Source organism: Macaca mulatta, chromosome 1, assembly GCF_049350105.2.
Source record: "Macaca mulatta isolate MMU2019108-1 chromosome 1, T2T-MMU8v2.0, whole genome shotgun sequence".
NCBI lineage: Eukaryota > Metazoa > Chordata > Mammalia > Primates > Cercopithecidae > Macaca > Macaca mulatta.
In genome coordinates, this window is record NC_133406.1 from 78,581,186 (window position 1) to 78,599,705 (window position 18,520).

The following is an 18,520-nucleotide window of genomic DNA, read 5'->3' on the forward strand; positions in this document are numbered from 1 at the left end:
CTGCAACCATGGAAAGAAAATATGTGTCCTTTGCCTGTGCTTTTTGCTCCCATTGGCATCCTAACATAAATACAACTATATTACCGTTCCCTTGTTTTAAACAATAAACGCTTAGGATGGGGTGGGGTGATGTGAAGCCTGGGGTGGAGAGAAAGGCAATGAAATTAATGTTAATTCAGTGGTAAAATGCAGCAGACACTGAGCTAAATCCTGTCGCATAGATTAGCATATTTAAGCCTCATAACAATCTTGTGGGCTTGGTATAATTATCACTATGCAAATAAGGAAACAGTATCAGAAAGAATGAGTATCTCATCCAAGTCCAGAAAATCAGTGTATGCTGTGGGGATTTGAACTCAGATCTGTGTGAGTACAGTACTTACGCTGTTTGTATGAAACCAGTGCATGATATAAAAGTATAAGGATTGCACTGAGGATCAGGAGACTTGGGACGAACGTTTACAAAGTTTTCTTATTTGCAAAAGAATGAGGTTGAACTTCATGGTCTCTAAAGCCCCATTTTAACTACGTTTTATTTATCAAAGGTTAATTAACAATTTGAAAGCAGGCTTGCTGGAGAGAACTCTGTTCAATGACTGCTCTTCTCTCCACCTGATAATTTAATAACACTACTACAAATGTTCCTAGAATTCAGGGAAAGGCCTCATTTAATGAATTCCATTCTGAACCTGTGTCTTTGGAACTAACTGTTTGAAGGAGCTGGGATTTTCCTCTGGAAGTGCTCTGGGTCTCAAATTTCTGAAGGTATTTTATTCAAAGCTCTTAGTATACTTGTGAACACTTGGCTTGAGCACGCTAAGCATTGAGTGGTTAAAGTCCACCTAGCAGAATGCTGGCATTGGCTGCCTGGTGCAGTTGCTGGGAGGGCGTGCTTGTTCTCCCTTACCTTGGAAATCTCTGCTGTCCTTAGCAGCCATATGTGAGTTGATCAGTTTTTTCTGTCCAAACCCTTACTGAAGCCAGCTTTTTATTTCTTCTGCGCAAATGATTAACTGTTGGAGAAAGGAATCCCTTGAGGTTATTATCCAAGATGTTGTTCCCTGCCCAATTCCTGCTGTCTTTCTCGTCCCATACTCAGTGGTAGGCTTCCTGCTTTCCCTCACTTTTCAGTCCTTCCTGCTCCCCAGGCCAGTTTGTAATTGAGAAATGAGATTTTTTTCCATTGTTTTGGGCTCCACTTACTCGTTGCTGTTGATCAGGGCACTGTAGCTCTTTTGGGGAATTGGGGCTCCAGGCTTCTACACTGATCCATGTTTTACCTGTAAATTCAAGGCACCAGCTTTTATGTTGCAGACTAGGTTGGAGTAACTTGGTCATGATGAAATCCATACTCCAGACTTAACTCTTCTTTCAGATCTGGCAGAATAGAACTAGTTATTCTTTCACTGGGCATCATTTTGTGCACAAGAGGTGAAAAATAATATTGCCCAGGTTGACAGGGAAATGAGATGGTTGGGGTATGTTACAAATGGCAACCTTTTAACCTATGATTACTGTCATTATCCCGACCCAAAATTGGACTCCCGGCAAGTTGCCACTTGCTTTTTCAGTGACAGTGATGAGTGGGAAACCTCTAGCGACTACTTTCCACTGTTAACCCCAGCAGTTAATGCCTGTGTTATTATACAATAGGCTGGAGCCACGGGCCAGGCTGTGAGCCACAGTGAAGGGCAACATTAGTAAGGGATGAATGGGAGATGAGAAGATTCAGCCCATGGAGAAATAATGTCAGAAATAACATGCAAACAGATTTGCCACTCCTGTTTGAACATGGCTCTGGTTGTGTGCAGATCTCAAAGGGAGTCTTGTCTGGGGATGGGGCATGTTGGAAGTTAAGGGTGAAGGCTTTGGTGAGGTTAACCAAAGAACTGTGCACCAAGGGACAAGGCTGGAGATAGGGAATAGGGCCCAGCCCTATTAGGCATCTAAATCAGAGGATGCCTGCCTATTTCATTGTAGCCCCGTTCTCTGGGCAGACATCCTCTGATTTACAGAACCCAGCCCCAGGCTGAGTGAACCAGAGAACTGTGGGATCTAAAGACATCTTTGACCAGGCAGGATAGCTCGCATCTGTAATCTCAGCACTTTGGGAGGCCAAGGAGGGAGGATTAATTGAGCCAGGAGTTCTAGACCAGCCAGGAGGTCCAGACCACAGTGGGACCCCATCTCTACAAAAAATAAAAAAATCAGTTGGGCGTGGTGATGTTTGCCTGTAGTCCCAGCTACTCAGGAGACTGAGGCAGGAGGATCGCTTGAACCCAGCAGTTCAAGGCTGCCATGAGCTAAGATCATGCCTTTGCACTCTAGAGCCTGGGTGATAGAGTGAGACCCTGTCTCCTCTCTCGAAATCAATTAAATATAAATATATATATGAATAAATAATACACATATGCATTTATACACTTAGAAAGGAAAAGGTGGTCTCCTCAGAGGGGTGGGGACTTGCTGCTACCCAGTGTCACCAGCCTTTTGGAAGGGGGTAGCCAAGACAGTTACGGGAATGCCTTTACACTGCCACGTCATCGTCATGCCAGCTAGCAGGGCACAGGCTGCCAGCCATTGTCTTCCGGTATGGTTGCAGGGAAGGGACAGTTTAGCCAGCACCTGGAAAGGACTCTACTGATGAGGAGGTTGCGGATGCAAGACTGTCAGGGTCAGGACAGGGCAGAGACGGATCTCCCTGTGCTCTGCTACCGGATGTCCTCCTGAGGTCTCCTCAGGCTTTCCCTGATGACTCTGGTCATATTTTGGAATGTATTCCTGGGAAGAGCCATCCCTGCTTCTGGAAGGGGCTGTGCTTTTTATCCTCCTCACATTTGAAAGGCTCTGGCTTTCAGGCACTTTTTACTCACCAGTGCCCACATTTTCCTCACCTGCTTGTTTGCAGATTCTATCTTCTTTCTAAAATAGTGATACTGGGCTGGGCACAGTGGCTCACACCTGTAAACTCAGTACTTTGGGGGGCCAAGGCGGCAGATCACTTGAGGCCAGGAGTTTGAGACCAGCCCAGTCAACATAGCGAAACCCCGTCTCTACTAAAAATACAAAAATAGCTGGGCATGGTGGTGCACGCCTGTAATCCCAGCTACCCGAGAGGCTAAGGCAAGAGAATCACATGAACCAAGGAGGCGGAGGTTGCAGTGAGCTAAGATTGTGCCACTGCACTCCAGCCCGGCTGACAGAGTGAGACTCTGTCTCAAAATAAAGAAAATGAAACAGAACAACTAAACTAAAGGAACCAAACTGTGATATTGACATTTATTTTTCCTAGGAGTGGAAGATTTTTTCTTTTTGGCAACACAGTGTTTTGTGTGGTGTAGGCCCAACCTATATGCTAGGCTGTAGGTAAAAGTCTAACAAACTGGGCCTGGCCAGCTTTCCGTCACTCTTCAGCTCATCCCGTAGAAATACAAAGTATGAAAACCAAGGCCAGCACAGTGGGCTCTCTAGGAAATAAGTGGGATTCTTATCTAATGTGTACTTCTGTGAGTCTTTGTTCTCTATGTCAGAACGTGTGCATGAAAAGGAAAGGCTGTTTGGGAGGTTTCCTGATGTAGGACCCCCACATGCCACAGCAAGTTAAACAGAGCAGAGGCCGGCCTGGTTCTTCTTGGAGGCAGCAACATCGCAAGACCTTTGTCTCAGACTCCAATTCACTTGGCCAGCCTCATCTTGTTCTACAACAAAAGGCCCTGAAAGCTATTTTAATTCTCCCAGGGCCACAGAGACATATATGGCAGACCTACAGAAGCTTCTAACCAAAGCAGAGCCCCCGCACAGGCAGCAGGGTTGCCTAAGCAGTGAGGGGGAAGTGTCTGAGCCAGCCTCCTGTTGTCGTTTTTGAAACTGGAGCTTGCCAAACATCAGCCAGAAGCTCTCCTAGAACTCTTTCTGCCAAATAAGCTCTTTTTGGGGTCACCAACTTTTAGACTCAAATCATTTGGCCAGACCTGGATAATTGTCTGGAAAATGATGTTAGGTCCCAAGTCGGGGCGGGTGGAGAGTTTTGAGGAAGTAGAAAGCTGGAGGGAAGCTGTTGGGAGGTGGAGGAGGATTTTCTGAGTGTGCCCTGGTTTGTTTCTCTGCAGGTTTTGGCTGGTGATTAAGGAAGATGGACACATGGTCACTGCCCGGCAGGAGCCTCGCCTGGTGCTGGTCTCCATCACTTATGAGAATAACTGCCTGATCTTCAAGGCTCCAGATATGGACCAGCTGGTTTTGCCTAGCAAGCAGCCTTCCTCAAACAAACTCCACAACTGCAGGTGTTCTGCCTGGGGGCATCTGGGGAACTGCAACAGGCTTGATTTCCCTTCAGGCTTCTCGCTGCATTCTGTCTTGCTATAGTTTCTACAGTAGAGGATGACATCAGTAAAGGAAATATTTAATAGAAGTGCAGTTTGGGTTGGGATTGGGCGCGAGTGGATGATGCAGGGTATTGTTTTAAGGGTACCTAGGATTTGTTTTAATCAGGTATGGTTAGACACGCAAACATAGAAATGACTGTCCTGAAAAAAGAAGATGTTTATACCTACAGATTCCTTAGAAATTGGAGGCATGCCAAGCCACACAAGGCCGAGTGGAGAAGCACCAGGGTGGGTCAGGAGGCAGAGGGAGCAGGGGGAACATGGGGGCAAGGGCTTTTATTGTGGTTTCCATAGGAAAGGAGAAGCAAGGCAGGGGTGGCAGGCTTAGGGCTCGCTAGTTTGAATAACTTCAGCAGGCTCTGGGACACAGGTTGTCTGGTACTTGGCTCTGGGGTTGACTAGGGCAGGGGACTAGTGGCCCGGCATGTAAGCACCAAATAAAGGAGGTGACTGGGAGTGCAGACTCTGGATGGGTTGGTATTCCTATTACAGGCACACTTGCAGGTCATCAGTCTATTATTTCTAGGAATTGGTCGGCCCTGGGAGAAGTAGTTTCTTCAGTGTCAACAAGACTCAAAGATGTCAAAGCATAAAACATGCAGAAAATTGAAAGCAAGATTCCCACAAGTATACAGGTGGTACAATGTGCTCATCTTTAGGGCTTTTCTCCTTTTGTTCAAATCTTCATTCAGAATTGTCAACTCTCCAACCAGGCAGACAAAGGAGTTAGTGGAGACTTAACAGCTGTATCTCAGGGCTGGGTGAGAAGGATGCTGGAGTTTCCAGAGCTTTTCAAATGGACTCTGCAGCCTCTGAAGTGTGTGGTTGAGATGAAGGCACATTCCTTGGGTGTAAGGGATTTCCACTTCTGGCCAAAGGCATACCTCAGGCCTTGGCTTCCTTTTGGCCTGTGGGACTTCTGTTGGGTTGTCAAGTTCCATGGTTTGCTGGGGTCTTGTCCTTCCTCATTAAGAAGACTTAGATGCTTGTCATGAGATGATATGGATCCCTTGTCACCAACTGAGCTTTTTAAGTGTATGGAAGTTGGTTTTGCCCAAGGTCCTAGGGCTCAGCGGAGAGCCTCGGATCACTCCCTGAACTCTCATCTTATGTTTTTTCAAGCAAAGTGTCTAAGCTGAAATCCACCACTCATGGTTCCCAATTTTCAAAAGTCTGAAGCAATAATTCACTGAATTCAGCACTTCAGGTAATTATCTTAGCAAGCCCGTGAGGGGGGTCCTTAATTCCACTTTACAAACGAGGAAACCAAGCCTTAGATCACTGCCATGAAAATACAGAGCTGGGGTTTGAACCCACTTGCCTCCTAAGGCTTTTGCCTTTAACGTGTATGTGTAATGAGAAGAAATGCTTTTCCATAAATGACAGGTTTTGAGCCCATTAATTTTTTGAAGAGGAAGAGTGTAGCCATCTCGACTTAATGGGAAGACATGTGAAGGCAATGGGTAAATACGTGGCTGACATGTGTCACATGAGTAATATAGGTGTTGCTCTGTAGACTCACTATGTCGCCGACAGTGAGCAAGCTTTTCCCCCAAGTCTCTTTACCAGCTAAATAGGCCGAAATCTAGGGACACGCACACCTTCCTGGATGGAAAGAGGGAAAGAGCAAGACCTTGTAGGTGAGTTGCCTGGGTCTGAAAAAGACACCAATTGCAGCCTGTTCTTTTTTATTTATTTATTTTTTGAGACGGAGTTTTGCTCTTGTTGCCAAGGCTGGAGTGCAATGGCACGATCTTGGCTCACTGCAATCTCCATCTCCCAGGTTCAAATGATTCTCCTGCCCCAGCCTCCTCAGTAGCTGGGATTAGAGGCATATGCCACCACACCCGGCCAATTTTTTTTTTTTTTTTAGTAGAGATGGGGTTTCACCATGTTGGCCAGGCTGCCTTTCGAACTCCTGACCTCAGGTGATCCACCCGCCTTGGCCTCCCAAACTGCTGGGATTACAGGCATGAGCCACCACGCCCGGCCTGCAGCCTTTTCTTATGTCATTCTGTTCCATGCATCAATTGTAGATCTGGATGAGGTGGGAATAGAGAGCCTGGAACCCTGGCAGTTAGGTGAAAATGATTGAGAGCTGTGCATTTGGATTGACACAGAGGTGTAATTAGTGTACTGCCCTCTCTAGCTGGTTAGACATGCTGTAACTAGTTCAGCCTATATTTATAAGCTATTTGTAATGGATTGGTTGCCAAGGGAACTGCTAAAAACTGAAGAAATAACATAGATAGTGTGCTTAGTTAGTGCCAGCTGCTATGACAAAATACCATAGTCTGGGTGGCTTAAACAACAGACATTAATTTCTCATAGTTTGGGAAGATGGGAAGTCCAAGGTCGAGGTGCTGGTAGATTGGTGAGGTAGCTTTTCAGGGTTGTAGATGGCCACTTCTCGTTATGTCCTCACATGACCTTTCCTGGTGCCTGCATGAAGAGAGAGAGCATTCTTGTGTTTCTTCCTCTTCTTATAAGGGTACAAATCCCAGCATGAGGGCTGCACCTCATCTAAACCCAATTACCTCCCATAGGCCCCACATTGGGGCTGAGGGTGTCAACGAAGGAACTTTGGGGAGACACAAACATTTGACCCCTAACAGGTGGTAAGTGACAGAGTGATTACCACAGCCAGCCCACCAGAGCTCAGAATCAAATAACATAAACTAACAACCTCAAGTTAGTAAAAAGAAAAGGAAGTCCCTTCACAGCTATTTGGACAAGGCTGAATGAAGTGTCATGAATTTTATATTATTCTACACTTATTTTATTGTATTAATTTTTTTTTTTTGAGACGGAGTCTTGTTCTGTCGCCCAGGCTGGAGTGAAGTGGCGCCATCTCAACTCACTGCAACATCTGCCTCCCGGGTTCAAGCAATTCTCCTGTCTCAGCCTCCTGGGTAGCTGGGACTACAGGCGCCTACCACCACACAGACTAATTTTTGTATTTTTAGCAGAGACGGAGTTTCACCATGTTGGCTATGATGGTCTCGATCTCCTTACCTCGTTATCCACCCCTCTCAGCTTCCCAAAGTGCTGGGAGTACAGGCATGAGCCACTGCGCCTCGCCACTTATTTTATTTTGAACTTTCACTGTTAGTGTTTTGAATCAGCTTTCCCTGTTCACCTTGTGTGAAGTTTTTTTAGACTAATTATAGACCAGTATGGCTTCTTGATTATCACAAGGATTTATGAATAATTAGTGTCTTTTTTTTTTTTTGAAATGGAGTTTCACTCTTGTTGCCCAGGCTGGAGTGTGATGGCACGATCTCGGCTCACTGCAACCTCCAACTCCTGGGCTCAAGTGATTCTCCTGCCTCAGCCTCCTGAGTAGCTGGGACTACAGGCAGGCACCACCACACCGGGATAATTTTTGTATTTTAGTAGAAGTGGGGTTTTACCATGTTAGCCAGGCTGTTCTTGAACTCCTGACCTCAAGGGATCCACCTGCCTTGGCCTCCGAAAATGCTGGGATTACAGGCGTGAGCCAGCATCCCCAGCCTGATTATTGTCTTAAAAGGTGACGCTAATGTTTCCTTTTAAGTAAGGGGAAGTAAGACATGACTTCAACCCTATATTGAATTTTTGGCTCAATTTAGAGAAAATTGATGTGAAAATATGTATATGCGTCTGGGGGGTGTGTGTGTGTGTGTGTATTAAAGCACCTGCAAGAGGACCTGGTACACAGTAAGCACTTAACTAGATATTAGCTCTTAAATAGCTATTATCTTTATTGTATTAATCCACCTTATCTATAAATATTATTTTTCTTCACTTCTTTATGTCTTATTTTATCTCTTTAATAAAGTTTTACAATTTTATCTGTAATGGGATTTTACATTTAGTAAAATCCTGTGTTAGATTTAGTACTAAACATTTACTCCTTTCTTCCACTTTTACATGGCAAGTCTTAAAAACACATTTTTTGTTTGCTGTGTAAGATTGGTATTATTTATTCTTTAATTATTAGTAGAACCTGCCAGTAAAAGTATCTGGATTTTCTTTGTAAGAGTCTATTCAAATTTTTATGCCCTCTTACATAATTTTTAGTGAGTTGCTTTTGATTTGTGAGTTAAGAGATTGCTTACTCATGAAGTTTTATTGAACCCACAGAGCAAGGGTCAGTTTTTTTCTGTGGAATGTTGCTGATGAGACATTTTGTGTCAAAATGTAGAAGAGAATGTATTCTGCAGAAAATTCTGCAAGAATTGGAGAAGATGGCATGGCAGAGGGAACGATACCAGCCGGTGCAGGGATGGGAGACAGGGCCGGTGGAGGGATGCCTTCCATGGGGGGGGAAGGGATCCTGGTTGATCAATATTCCTTTGCCCTGTTGGCGGCTTTTCTACTTTTCAAAGTGCCACCCATAAGCTTCCCCAGGTGGGTGGATGCTGTGGGTAATACGTGTGCACTTACGTACAAGTGCTGTGCTAAGGGGATAAGGGAAGAGCTCCATCGAGGAGCATATACTTAGGGAACTGCTGAACAGTGGGATGGAATCAGTTTTAGGGGAAAGACAGAAGGCCAGGAGAGGATCATGAGATGTCCGTAGAGCCAAGAATTAATCAGAGGTGAAACAGTGGCTTCAAGAAGGGAGTTTAGAGAGAAGGAATAGGCCCAAGCAATGTGAAAGGAGCAGCATTGAGATTTGACAGTAGATGGGAGAGGAGGTAAGAGGGTAGGGAGTCTCTACCCTCAGACCAGGATTGTGAGTGGCAAGGTATACAGGGGTTCATCTAACTGGGAGCACCTCAGGTGTCCATATTGAATTCCTTCACGTGCATTGCCTCAGGAGTCTTCACACTGGTGTGAGCCTTCCCACGGGGAGGGGCAAGCCCTTCCCATGGTAGATGAGGGTAGGGGAATCAATTTCCAGATCCTGTGAATCATATCTACAGCCGTCAAGTTCTTCTGTCTCACCATAAACCTTTCCTCTTTGTACAGAGGAAAGGCTTTTGTCTGTCCACCCCACGTCTTACTAGGGGCATTGTCCGTGGAGGGAAAATCATACAGGGTCCCAAACAATGAAAAATGCTGGTGTTGATAAAGAGGGTGATGTTAATGACAGGGTAAACTTGTTGTACAAATCAGTGGTTCCAACTCTTTGTCTTACATGAAAATGAAGAGGCCTCCAATCAAATTGTTGCTGATAAATCATGAAAAATACTTGTTGATGACAAATCGCTATGTGACATACATTGCCTAGAGGATCAAGGAATAAGTGAAATTACTATAACTCCCATTTCTGTCTCTTTATTTGTGTGAAAAATTCCTCAGGGCTTATTTAAAGGAAAGATTTAAAATTAATACTGAACCTTGTCTTATTCTAGCAATATGTGAGATTCATTCAGAGTTTTATGGATGCTCTATAGGGTTCATTAAGCATTTAATTTCCAATAAAATCTGATTTTTAATGTTCAGTAATTATCAAAATATATAGCATATCTATTTTGTTATGATATATAAATCATAATTGTAATGATAACTCAATCCTGAAAACATTTCTTCACACTTGAAAGCTTAAGAAACAAAGCAAATTTAATTGCTTCAAAAGAAATACAGTAAGTGATTGATAGCCATAAAAATATATTAGGATAAAGTTACATAAATAAAATAATATGCATATGTGTTCATGAATAAAAAGAGGAATAACACAAAAATGTTTAAATGGATAATGGTGGATATCAAACCAACATGGCCTTTAGATCTCATTACATACTTTTAAAAGCATACTGCAATCATTTTATTTTAAATGTCAATGTTTAAAATTCAGTGGAAATGATATCGTTCAGAACAAATTAAACTTATGATGAAAAAGTTTACCTGTCAACTTATAGTTCTGTGAAGGGTCCATAGCTTTTTAAAACTCCTTTGGGGAATTTAAGCAAGAAAACCTTGAGGGCCACTGTGTTATGTAAAGTTATCTGTTGCCACCAAGTGACATAGGTAGATACCATATAATTTTCTCCAATTTACAACTGGAGACAGATCAGAGAAGTTAAATGATTTGCTTATGGCCACAGAACTAGAGAATGGCCGAGTTCCAATTTGACCCAGGTCTGTTGGATTCTAAGCTCAGGGTACATCTGCCACAGGACAACCCCTCTCCTCTTGTGAAAGTGTCCTAAATCCTTGTGTTCATGGACACTGCAGCTTAGGTATCCAGAAGCTTGTTGGGAATGTAGAATCTCAGACTCCAACCCAGACTTACTGAACCAGAATCTGCATCCAAATAAGATCCTGGAGGATTTGCACATACATTAAGGTTTGGGTAGCTCTTCCCCAGAGCACATTCTACTCCTTTCTCCTGTGCTTTTGCTCAGCTTTGACCCAAGGAACACTTAACAGCCCTCTGGGCTGGTCAGGTCCCAACAGTCCAGCTGTTCATTTTTGACACCATCCCTCAGTGTATTGAAAATAAGTAAGTCACCTGGTGTTCTTTTGTGACCTTTCCAGGATATTTGGCCTTGACATTAAAGGCAGAGACTGTGGCAATGAGGCAGCTCAGTGGTTCACCAACTTCTTGAAAACAGAAGTGTATAGATTGGTTCAATTTGAGACAAACATGAAGGGAAGAACCTCAAGAAAACTTCTCCCTACTCTTGATCAGAATTACCAGGTGAGCTTACAGAGAGTTTACCTTCACTCCTACTAGTCACCCTTCTCTTTCTGACTTCCTTCACGGTCGGCAAAGAGCCTCTCTTGGGACCTCAGTTAACAAAATATGATAATGGCCTTGGTGAGTGATAATGAGGGCACAGCCTGGGCAGAGGTACCGGGGGATGGAAAAGAAGGTGGATATGAGAGATGTCTCAAAAGTGGGATCTCTAGGGTATATGGAGGATTGAATATGAGAGATATTGTGGAGCGGGGAGCCGGGGTGACTCCCAGGTAGATGGAGATGCAAGAGAAAACTGGCTGGAGAAACAAAAGTGAGAAGTTTGTTCGGGACTAAATCCAAGTTTCCTGGAATTACAGGAGCAGGCTTTGTTCTGACCTGCCCCTCACAATCTGTGAGGTGTGCTTATTTCAGGTGCTGGCAAGGCGCCTCCCCGTAAGGAAAACTGTCCCCTGAGCCAAAGACCAAAGCCTCTGATTCTGCCATGAGCTAAGGTTTAAAATACAAGGACCTCAGGGAGTTTCCCTCAGTAGCCCCTAAACTACAAGCTCCTTGAGGGCAGGGGTTTTTATCTGCTTTCTTTACTGCTGTTTCCCTACTAGAACAGTGCCTGGTAGTGCTCGGTAAATGCTTAGTGAGTGAATGGTGTTGTTGAGGAAATTATTACTGGAGTATAGCTGATTGGCAGTAGGTCCTCGCTGTTTGAGGATGATGTGGGAAGGGGTCGCTGCTGGAGTGGGAGTGGGAACCCAGGAAGAGGAAGCGTGGTGGGTGACATTGGCCCAGAGCTGGCCCTGGCTGCAGCCCTGTTCCTGTGTATGGACATGGACTGCTCCAGTTCCTGGCCACTTGCAAGCCCAAAGTCACGTCTCTCTCCTTCCTGAACACCGCGCTCCCCTCTTCTGCACTGAAGTGATTTTGCTTCTGGACATTACTTAGCTTTGCAGTTGGTCTAGGCCATTTTGTGGAGTGGGGGGGGCCTGACTATCCTGTGTTCTTGGCAAGGTGGCCTACCCAGACTGCAGCCCGCTCCTGATCATGACAGATGCCTCCCTGGTAGATCTGAATACCAGGATAGAGAAGAAAATGAAAATGGAGAATTTCAGGCCAAATATCGTGGTGACCGGCTGCGATGCTTTTGAGGAGGTAAGTGACCCACTGCTTTTGTGCATCGTGCTCAGATATGCTGCTCGTGGTGCTAAGGTAACTCTGCTGTAGCCAGAGCCAACTCAGATCCGCCAAGGTCGAGTCGTTCATTCATTGCTGCTGCCATCACTCATTGCTTGTGCCATCAACGCGCCGACCTCGGCCTTGCGGGGGCACGTTGCTCTCACCCGTTAATGCTTGGGCCCCAAAGCAAACAGTCAAAACTTGAAATCGTAGCAAGTCTGAGGTTGGAATATGTAATCATAGCTCAGAGATAACTGAGGGAAGCAAAGATAAAGGAGAAAGATAAAGCCATTTTCCACTTCTCTATCACTCAGCAGTGCTCTCAAAGATTTGAGACCTTTAGAAGCCCCATGCCCCAAAGTGCAGACCAAGAGGACACAGGCAATCTGCCCCTGGAGACATACCATGCTGTGGCCCGAGTTCTCTCCCACGGCATGTACATGCTCTTTTATGGGGTTGGAGCCAGAAATTTCCACCCTTTTCAAGGACACACCTTTGTGGTCTTAAGGGAAAACTGCATCAGAACCCAGTAGAAACCTTGAACTCTGTACGTAATATACATATAGCTGGGTGTTGCTTTATAATAAGAAGCATTAGCCATCATATTAAGCCTGAGGGGTAAGCTAAACTTTCCGAGTAGTGGAAGTTCAGTGACAAATACCATTTATTGGGTGTTTACTGGGTGCTAGGCATTAAGCTAAATAAACATTTGAGATAAATTACTTTATTTGATCTTTACAATAACCCTGTGAAATTTGTGTTACTGTCTCCTTTTTATAAGGAAAATGAAGCTCAGAGGTGTTATACACTTTGCCTAGCAGGTAAATGGTGGCTGGCATTAGAACACAAAACTTGTAACTCCAGCATCTGTACAACAAATGAAATTCATGCTCTGTTTTAAGAACGTATGTTACTGAAGATTGGAATGGAAATAGTTCGGGGAATAGAAATTAGTCCATGAAGCAACAGTTTTTCCACAGGAATCCTGTAATTCTTCCATTATTTTCTGAGAAACTTTCTTTTAGGGAATAAAATGTTTCTTGATTTGTTTCCACTAAAGAACAGATTATTTTGGTATTAATTTTAGTTTAAGATCTTGAGCCAAGGAAATAAGAAAAAAAGACACTCTTGTCCTTGGCTGAAGCGTTTTTGCTTTCCTGTACCTTGCCAACCTCTAATTTTTGTTCTCCTATAACTTGTCAAACTTAACCTAAGGCTAATGAAAACCTAATCCTGCTTTCTTAGGCAGAGTGGAGTCTTCTTCTTCTTCTTCTTCTTCTTTTTTTTAATAATAAACTGAAAATAAAAGTACAAACAAAAACAGGCCAGGCGTGGCCTAGAACTTTGGGAGGCCAAGGCGGGCAGGTTGTGTGAGAGTCCAGGAGTTTGAGACCAGCCTGGGCAACAAGGTGAAACCCCACATTTACAAAAAAATAATTAATTAAAAGTGAGAAAAATAAACTCTTAAATGAATTTGTGCCTCCAAGTCCATTTGTCATTTTATTCCTGCACTATGATGGGCTTACAGAAATAGCAAATAAGATAGAATACTCTGATTTTTCTGAAACAGTCCTCTGGCCATGCGCATAAAAAAAATCATTCTTATTAAATGATGCTAATGTTGCTGATGTATTCTTCCTTAAATTAGGAAGCCCATTAGTTAAAGGCCTAAGGCATTAACCTGTCTACCTGGTACCTCACAAAACTGTAACTCTTTCAATGAGTAGGACTCTGTTAAATATTCATGTAAAATGATAGAACCTGTACATATTTAATATGCCAATTAATCATTAAAAATTAGCAAACCTCAACATGAAATTCAGGCCATCATTTACTGCAAAAACACAGAGTAATAGGAGAATGTATTGTGTAACATTTACTGTTTGTGGCCTAAAGTACTCTGTACTTTGTCCATGTAGCTGAGAATGTTAAGCAATTTTTGGAAGGCTGCTTCCTTGGGTCAGTGTGGTGTGCTTGAGTTCTGGGAATGCAGCACGACGAAGTTTAGAAATAATAAAATCGACCAATGCTTCCTATCTCTGTAGTTGGCCATTGTGGGGTCAGTGTTTACTGAACTTTGCTCACTGTCCTGATGAGCTAAACTTGATGTTTTTAATGGAATGTCTTGTTTGTATCAGTCCTCACTCCACATTATGAAAGAATTGTGGAGAAGCTTGCAGAAAACTCTTAGTGTGTTATCTTTCACTCAGGAAGTGCTTCTCCAGGAAACTTCCAGAGAGGGAGATTTTGAAGCTGGACAGCTGTGGTTGGACTCTGAGCCTCACTGCGTACTGGCTGTGTGGATTGGGTCCTCCCAGTCTTACCCTTTCCAGCTGTTTTTGTAAACACAGTTTTTGTAAACACAGTTTTTGTAAATCATGATCACTAGACTTTTCAGTCCACAGAACCTGAGTTTGGATGGGTTAGGATATGAGATAACGAGTCTCTTTTCTGGCATAAGAACAGCAGTCTCTACCAGGCTTCAGGGATTTCTTGAAGCAGCAGTAATGATAACAATATACAAAAATAACAGGAAGAATCATGACTCATTGCTATTGAACACTTACTAGGTCGCAGGCACCGTGCCAGACCCTTTACATGCATTATCACATTTAATTCTAGTTCCCTTTCCAGACTGTGGGTCACAACCCATTATTGGGTTCTAATATCAGTGTAGTAGGTCCTGACTAACACTTTTAAAAGAAGAATAGGATGGAATAAAAGATATCAGAGTAAACTATATATAGAAGGGTTAAGAATTGTCTTGCAAAACTCTCTCATGTGTACACATGAGAGAGTATTAGGAAACAATGTAAAATGTAATTTTTACTGTGGGCCATGGTGGAAAATGTTTGATAGCCATTGAGGCGGGTCATGTTTTGATCCTTCTTTTTCAGATGAGGAAACTGAGCCTCAGAGGAGTTGAGTCACTTGCTCTCGAGGTTGCATAGCCAGTGTGTGGCCAAGTGAGGACTTGCACTCTGGCTGGCTATCAAAAGTCCATGAATATCAGCTCTGCAACCTTGTTAAAGTCATTTTCAGGTCATTTGGCAAACCTGTATTGGGCCCCAGTCACTGTGGGTGGGCTGGGGTCATGGGTGTCATGGGCTGCCCTCTGAAAGAAGCAGGACAATTGTGCTCAGTAGAAAAAACAGAGAAGAAGAACAGGTATCAGCTTTGGCATAATGAAGATTAGCCTGAATTTCATGTTCATTATCTCTGTTAGAAGCAAGCTGAAAGTGTCTGAAAGTCATTTTTCTTTCTTAACGAAAAGAACCAAGCAGGGGCCTGGGGAATGCAGGTGTCCCCTCCCTGCGGACGTTTGTGGCATGCCTTTCAAGGTAAAAGTTCCATGTCCTCATCTGGGGAGCTCCTGACATGCATCTATGGTTAGCGGACCTCAGCAGGAGTCTTGGATAGGTTTGCCTTGATTAGGAAAAGCACCAATGATTAAAACAGGAGGATAGAGATCAGGAGTGGATGGAGTAGGAATACATTCACATTTCTGAAGAATTTGCCAACAGAACTCCTTTACTTAAGGAGATCTCCTTCTACATTTGCTGTTTTGATTACACCTGAGTCATTTGAAATATTTTCCAGAGGGGCTTTTAGGAGTTGGGCAAGAGGGAGTGGAAGACGGCACAGCCAAGTACTACAGGGCTTTCGCCTCTTTCTCATCAAGGAGAAGGAGGAGATGCTTCTGGGGGTACCTTCCACACAGCCTCACACAGCTTTCTTCATGACTACACCCAGTGAGTAAGCGAGACACCACTGGAAAGTCCGCAGCTAAGGCAGTCAGCGGAAGACAGATTAAGAGCAGATATGCAGTGAGATCTGCCTGGGCCCGTGGGTCTCCCTCTGGCTGCACATCGGGCCACCAGACAACCTTAAACAACACTAGTGGCTCCATCTCAGGTGCAGCTTGGGCAGAGGGAGCTTTTGAAGCTCCCCTGGGGTTTCTAGTGTGCAGCCAGTGGTGGGAACCTCTGGGCTAGGGTTTTCCTGGGGAACAAAGTCGTAACTGGCAGGAGTTACAGATGTGCCTGGAGACCAGCGTGGCCCTTAAATCATCATGAGCTTGGCCTTAACCTCCCTGAGCATGATTTTCTGATCTTAAAGTTAACAGGTTCTACCAAGGGACTTTAAAGGCTCTTTGCAGCGCTCAAGTTGTTTAATTCCCTGGGCACTTTCTTCTCTCTCTCTCTCTCTTTCTGTGTGTGTGTGTGTGTGTGTGTGTGGTCGGTAAAGGCACTTTATCACAAATGTCTCTCAGAACCCCCTCTCTGATAGAACCACTGCATTGGCTTTTTTTTTTTTTTTTTTGGGCGGGCGGATCATTAGGTCAGGAGATCGAGACCATCTTGACTAACACCGTGAAACTCCACCTTTACTAAAAATAAAAAAATAATAATAAAAAAAAATTAGCTAGGCATGGTGGCGGGCGCCTGTAGTCTCAGCTACTCGGGAGGCTGAGGCAGGAGAATGGCGTGAATCCGGGAGGCAGAGCTTGCAGTGAGCCGAGATCGCGCCACTGCACTCCAGCCTGGGTGACAGATCAAGACTCCGTCTCACAAAACAAAAACAAAAACAAAACAAACAAAAAAAACTCATATTGCACATGCTGTGTTCTAGCTTTTTTGTAAGTGAGCTTGCTTAATATTAACAGTCTCTTAAAGTCTATTTCTCGAGATTTCCTTCACCATGCTTTTTCTAGTTTATTCCTGGTCCTGAGTGAACAAGGCTTTGTGTGAGACCTTGTTGAACTGAATTCGAGGCAAGAATTTGGCCATTGAATTGTGTTTATCAGGTCTCATCTACTCTAAATACATTATATTTCAGAACAAAGAGGAAGTGTGTCTTCAGTGACGGTAGTTCATGGTATTCCCCTCGAGTGTGTGTGATACATGAACTCACACTTATCAATCACTTGTAAGGAGTGGTCATTCACTTTACAATGCTACCCCAGAGACAAGCCCTTCAAATACAGATGTTGGAGTAGACATGGCAGAGTGGAGGTAGGCAGGAGTGATCTCAGAGACCATGACCCCCCCATACCTTTCTCTCGCTGTCCTCTGGAGGACTGTGAGTCACTGCATGGACTTAGCGTGCTGAAAAGCAATCCAGCACAGCCCAGGCTACTGCCTTTGGCAATTCAATTGGTAGCTGCCCCTCCCAACCTCCGCTGTTGGTCATGTGGGACACCCAGTCAAGCCCGGAGTGGGAGACTAGGATGTGTGATGTCCATTAGCCACTAAAATTCTCGTGGCCATAACCTCCCCTGAGAGGAAACTGCTATGTGAGTGGAACACACAGACCCACATCAGCCCTGCAGAATGTCCCAACCAGTGAATACACTTCAGAGCAACACAGCCACATCTCGAGCTCTGATTCCCTTTTTGTAGCCTGTTGCTGGTGTTTTTAAGAGTAGGTGGTCTCCAGAGAACAGAAGCCAGCTTCTAAAAAAGCCTTAGGCAGTCCAGTCACCATGGCTCACGCCTATAATCCCAGCACTTTGGGAGGCCGAGGCAGTCAGATCACCTGAGGTCAGGAGTTCGAGACTAGCCTGACAACTATGGTGAAACCCCAATCTATATTAAAAATACAAAAATTAGCTGGGCATGGTGGTGGATGCCTGTAATCCCAGCTACTTGGGAGGCTGAGGCAGGAGAATTGCTTGAACCTGGGAGGCAGAGGTTGCAGTGAGCCAAGATCGTGCCATTGCACTTTAGCCTGGGCGACAGAGTGAGACTCTGTCTCAAAGAAAAAAAAAAAAAAAAGCCTTAGGCTTCTGTCTTTCTCTTCTGCTAGGATTTTCCAGGTCCAAGTGTCCCAAACAGCAGATGCCTCCAGGCACATTTAATATGCCTAAGCGTGCTGAAAAGCAGTCCAGGCACATTATTGGTTTACAGAAATGTGTCTCATGCGATTCCATAGGAGCATACACCAGCTATTGTGTAATGTGAGGATACTTATCCTTGAAGGATAAAGCACACTGGGTCTCCACACAGTGCCGTTCAAACATGGGGTCATGAGAAAGCCCAGGGAGTCTGGAACCAGGGGTGTGGAAAACATTTTAATGACGAATTTCAAGAAACTTTTCAGATAGTTAATTTTTTTCTGATTATAAAAGACATTTTTAAAAGTAATTCATCTTCTTTGCACAGCTTGAAAAACACAGTAGAGATTGAAGAAACACATAAAAATTCCTCACTGGGGAGCAACACACACCAGGGCCTCTCGGCGGGTGGGGGTTAAGGGGTGGGAGAGCAATAGGACAAATACGGAATGCATGCGGGGCTTAAAACCTAGATGATGGGTTGACAGGTGCAGCAGA

General features: G+C 44.2%; 1 protein-coding gene across 1 annotated transcript in view; it reads left to right on the forward strand.

Annotated features, from left to right (window-relative positions):
• MTARC2 (mitochondrial amidoxime reducing component 2) overlaps positions 1-18,520 on the forward strand; it is a 33,529-nt gene that overhangs the window by 2,026 nt on the left and 12,983 nt on the right. Inside the window, 3 exon segments of the mRNA NM_001257477.1 lie at positions 4,110-4,283; positions 10,854-11,016; positions 12,022-12,162. Coding sequence (NP_001244406.1) covers positions 4,110-4,283; positions 10,854-11,016; positions 12,022-12,162 — 478 coding nt within the window.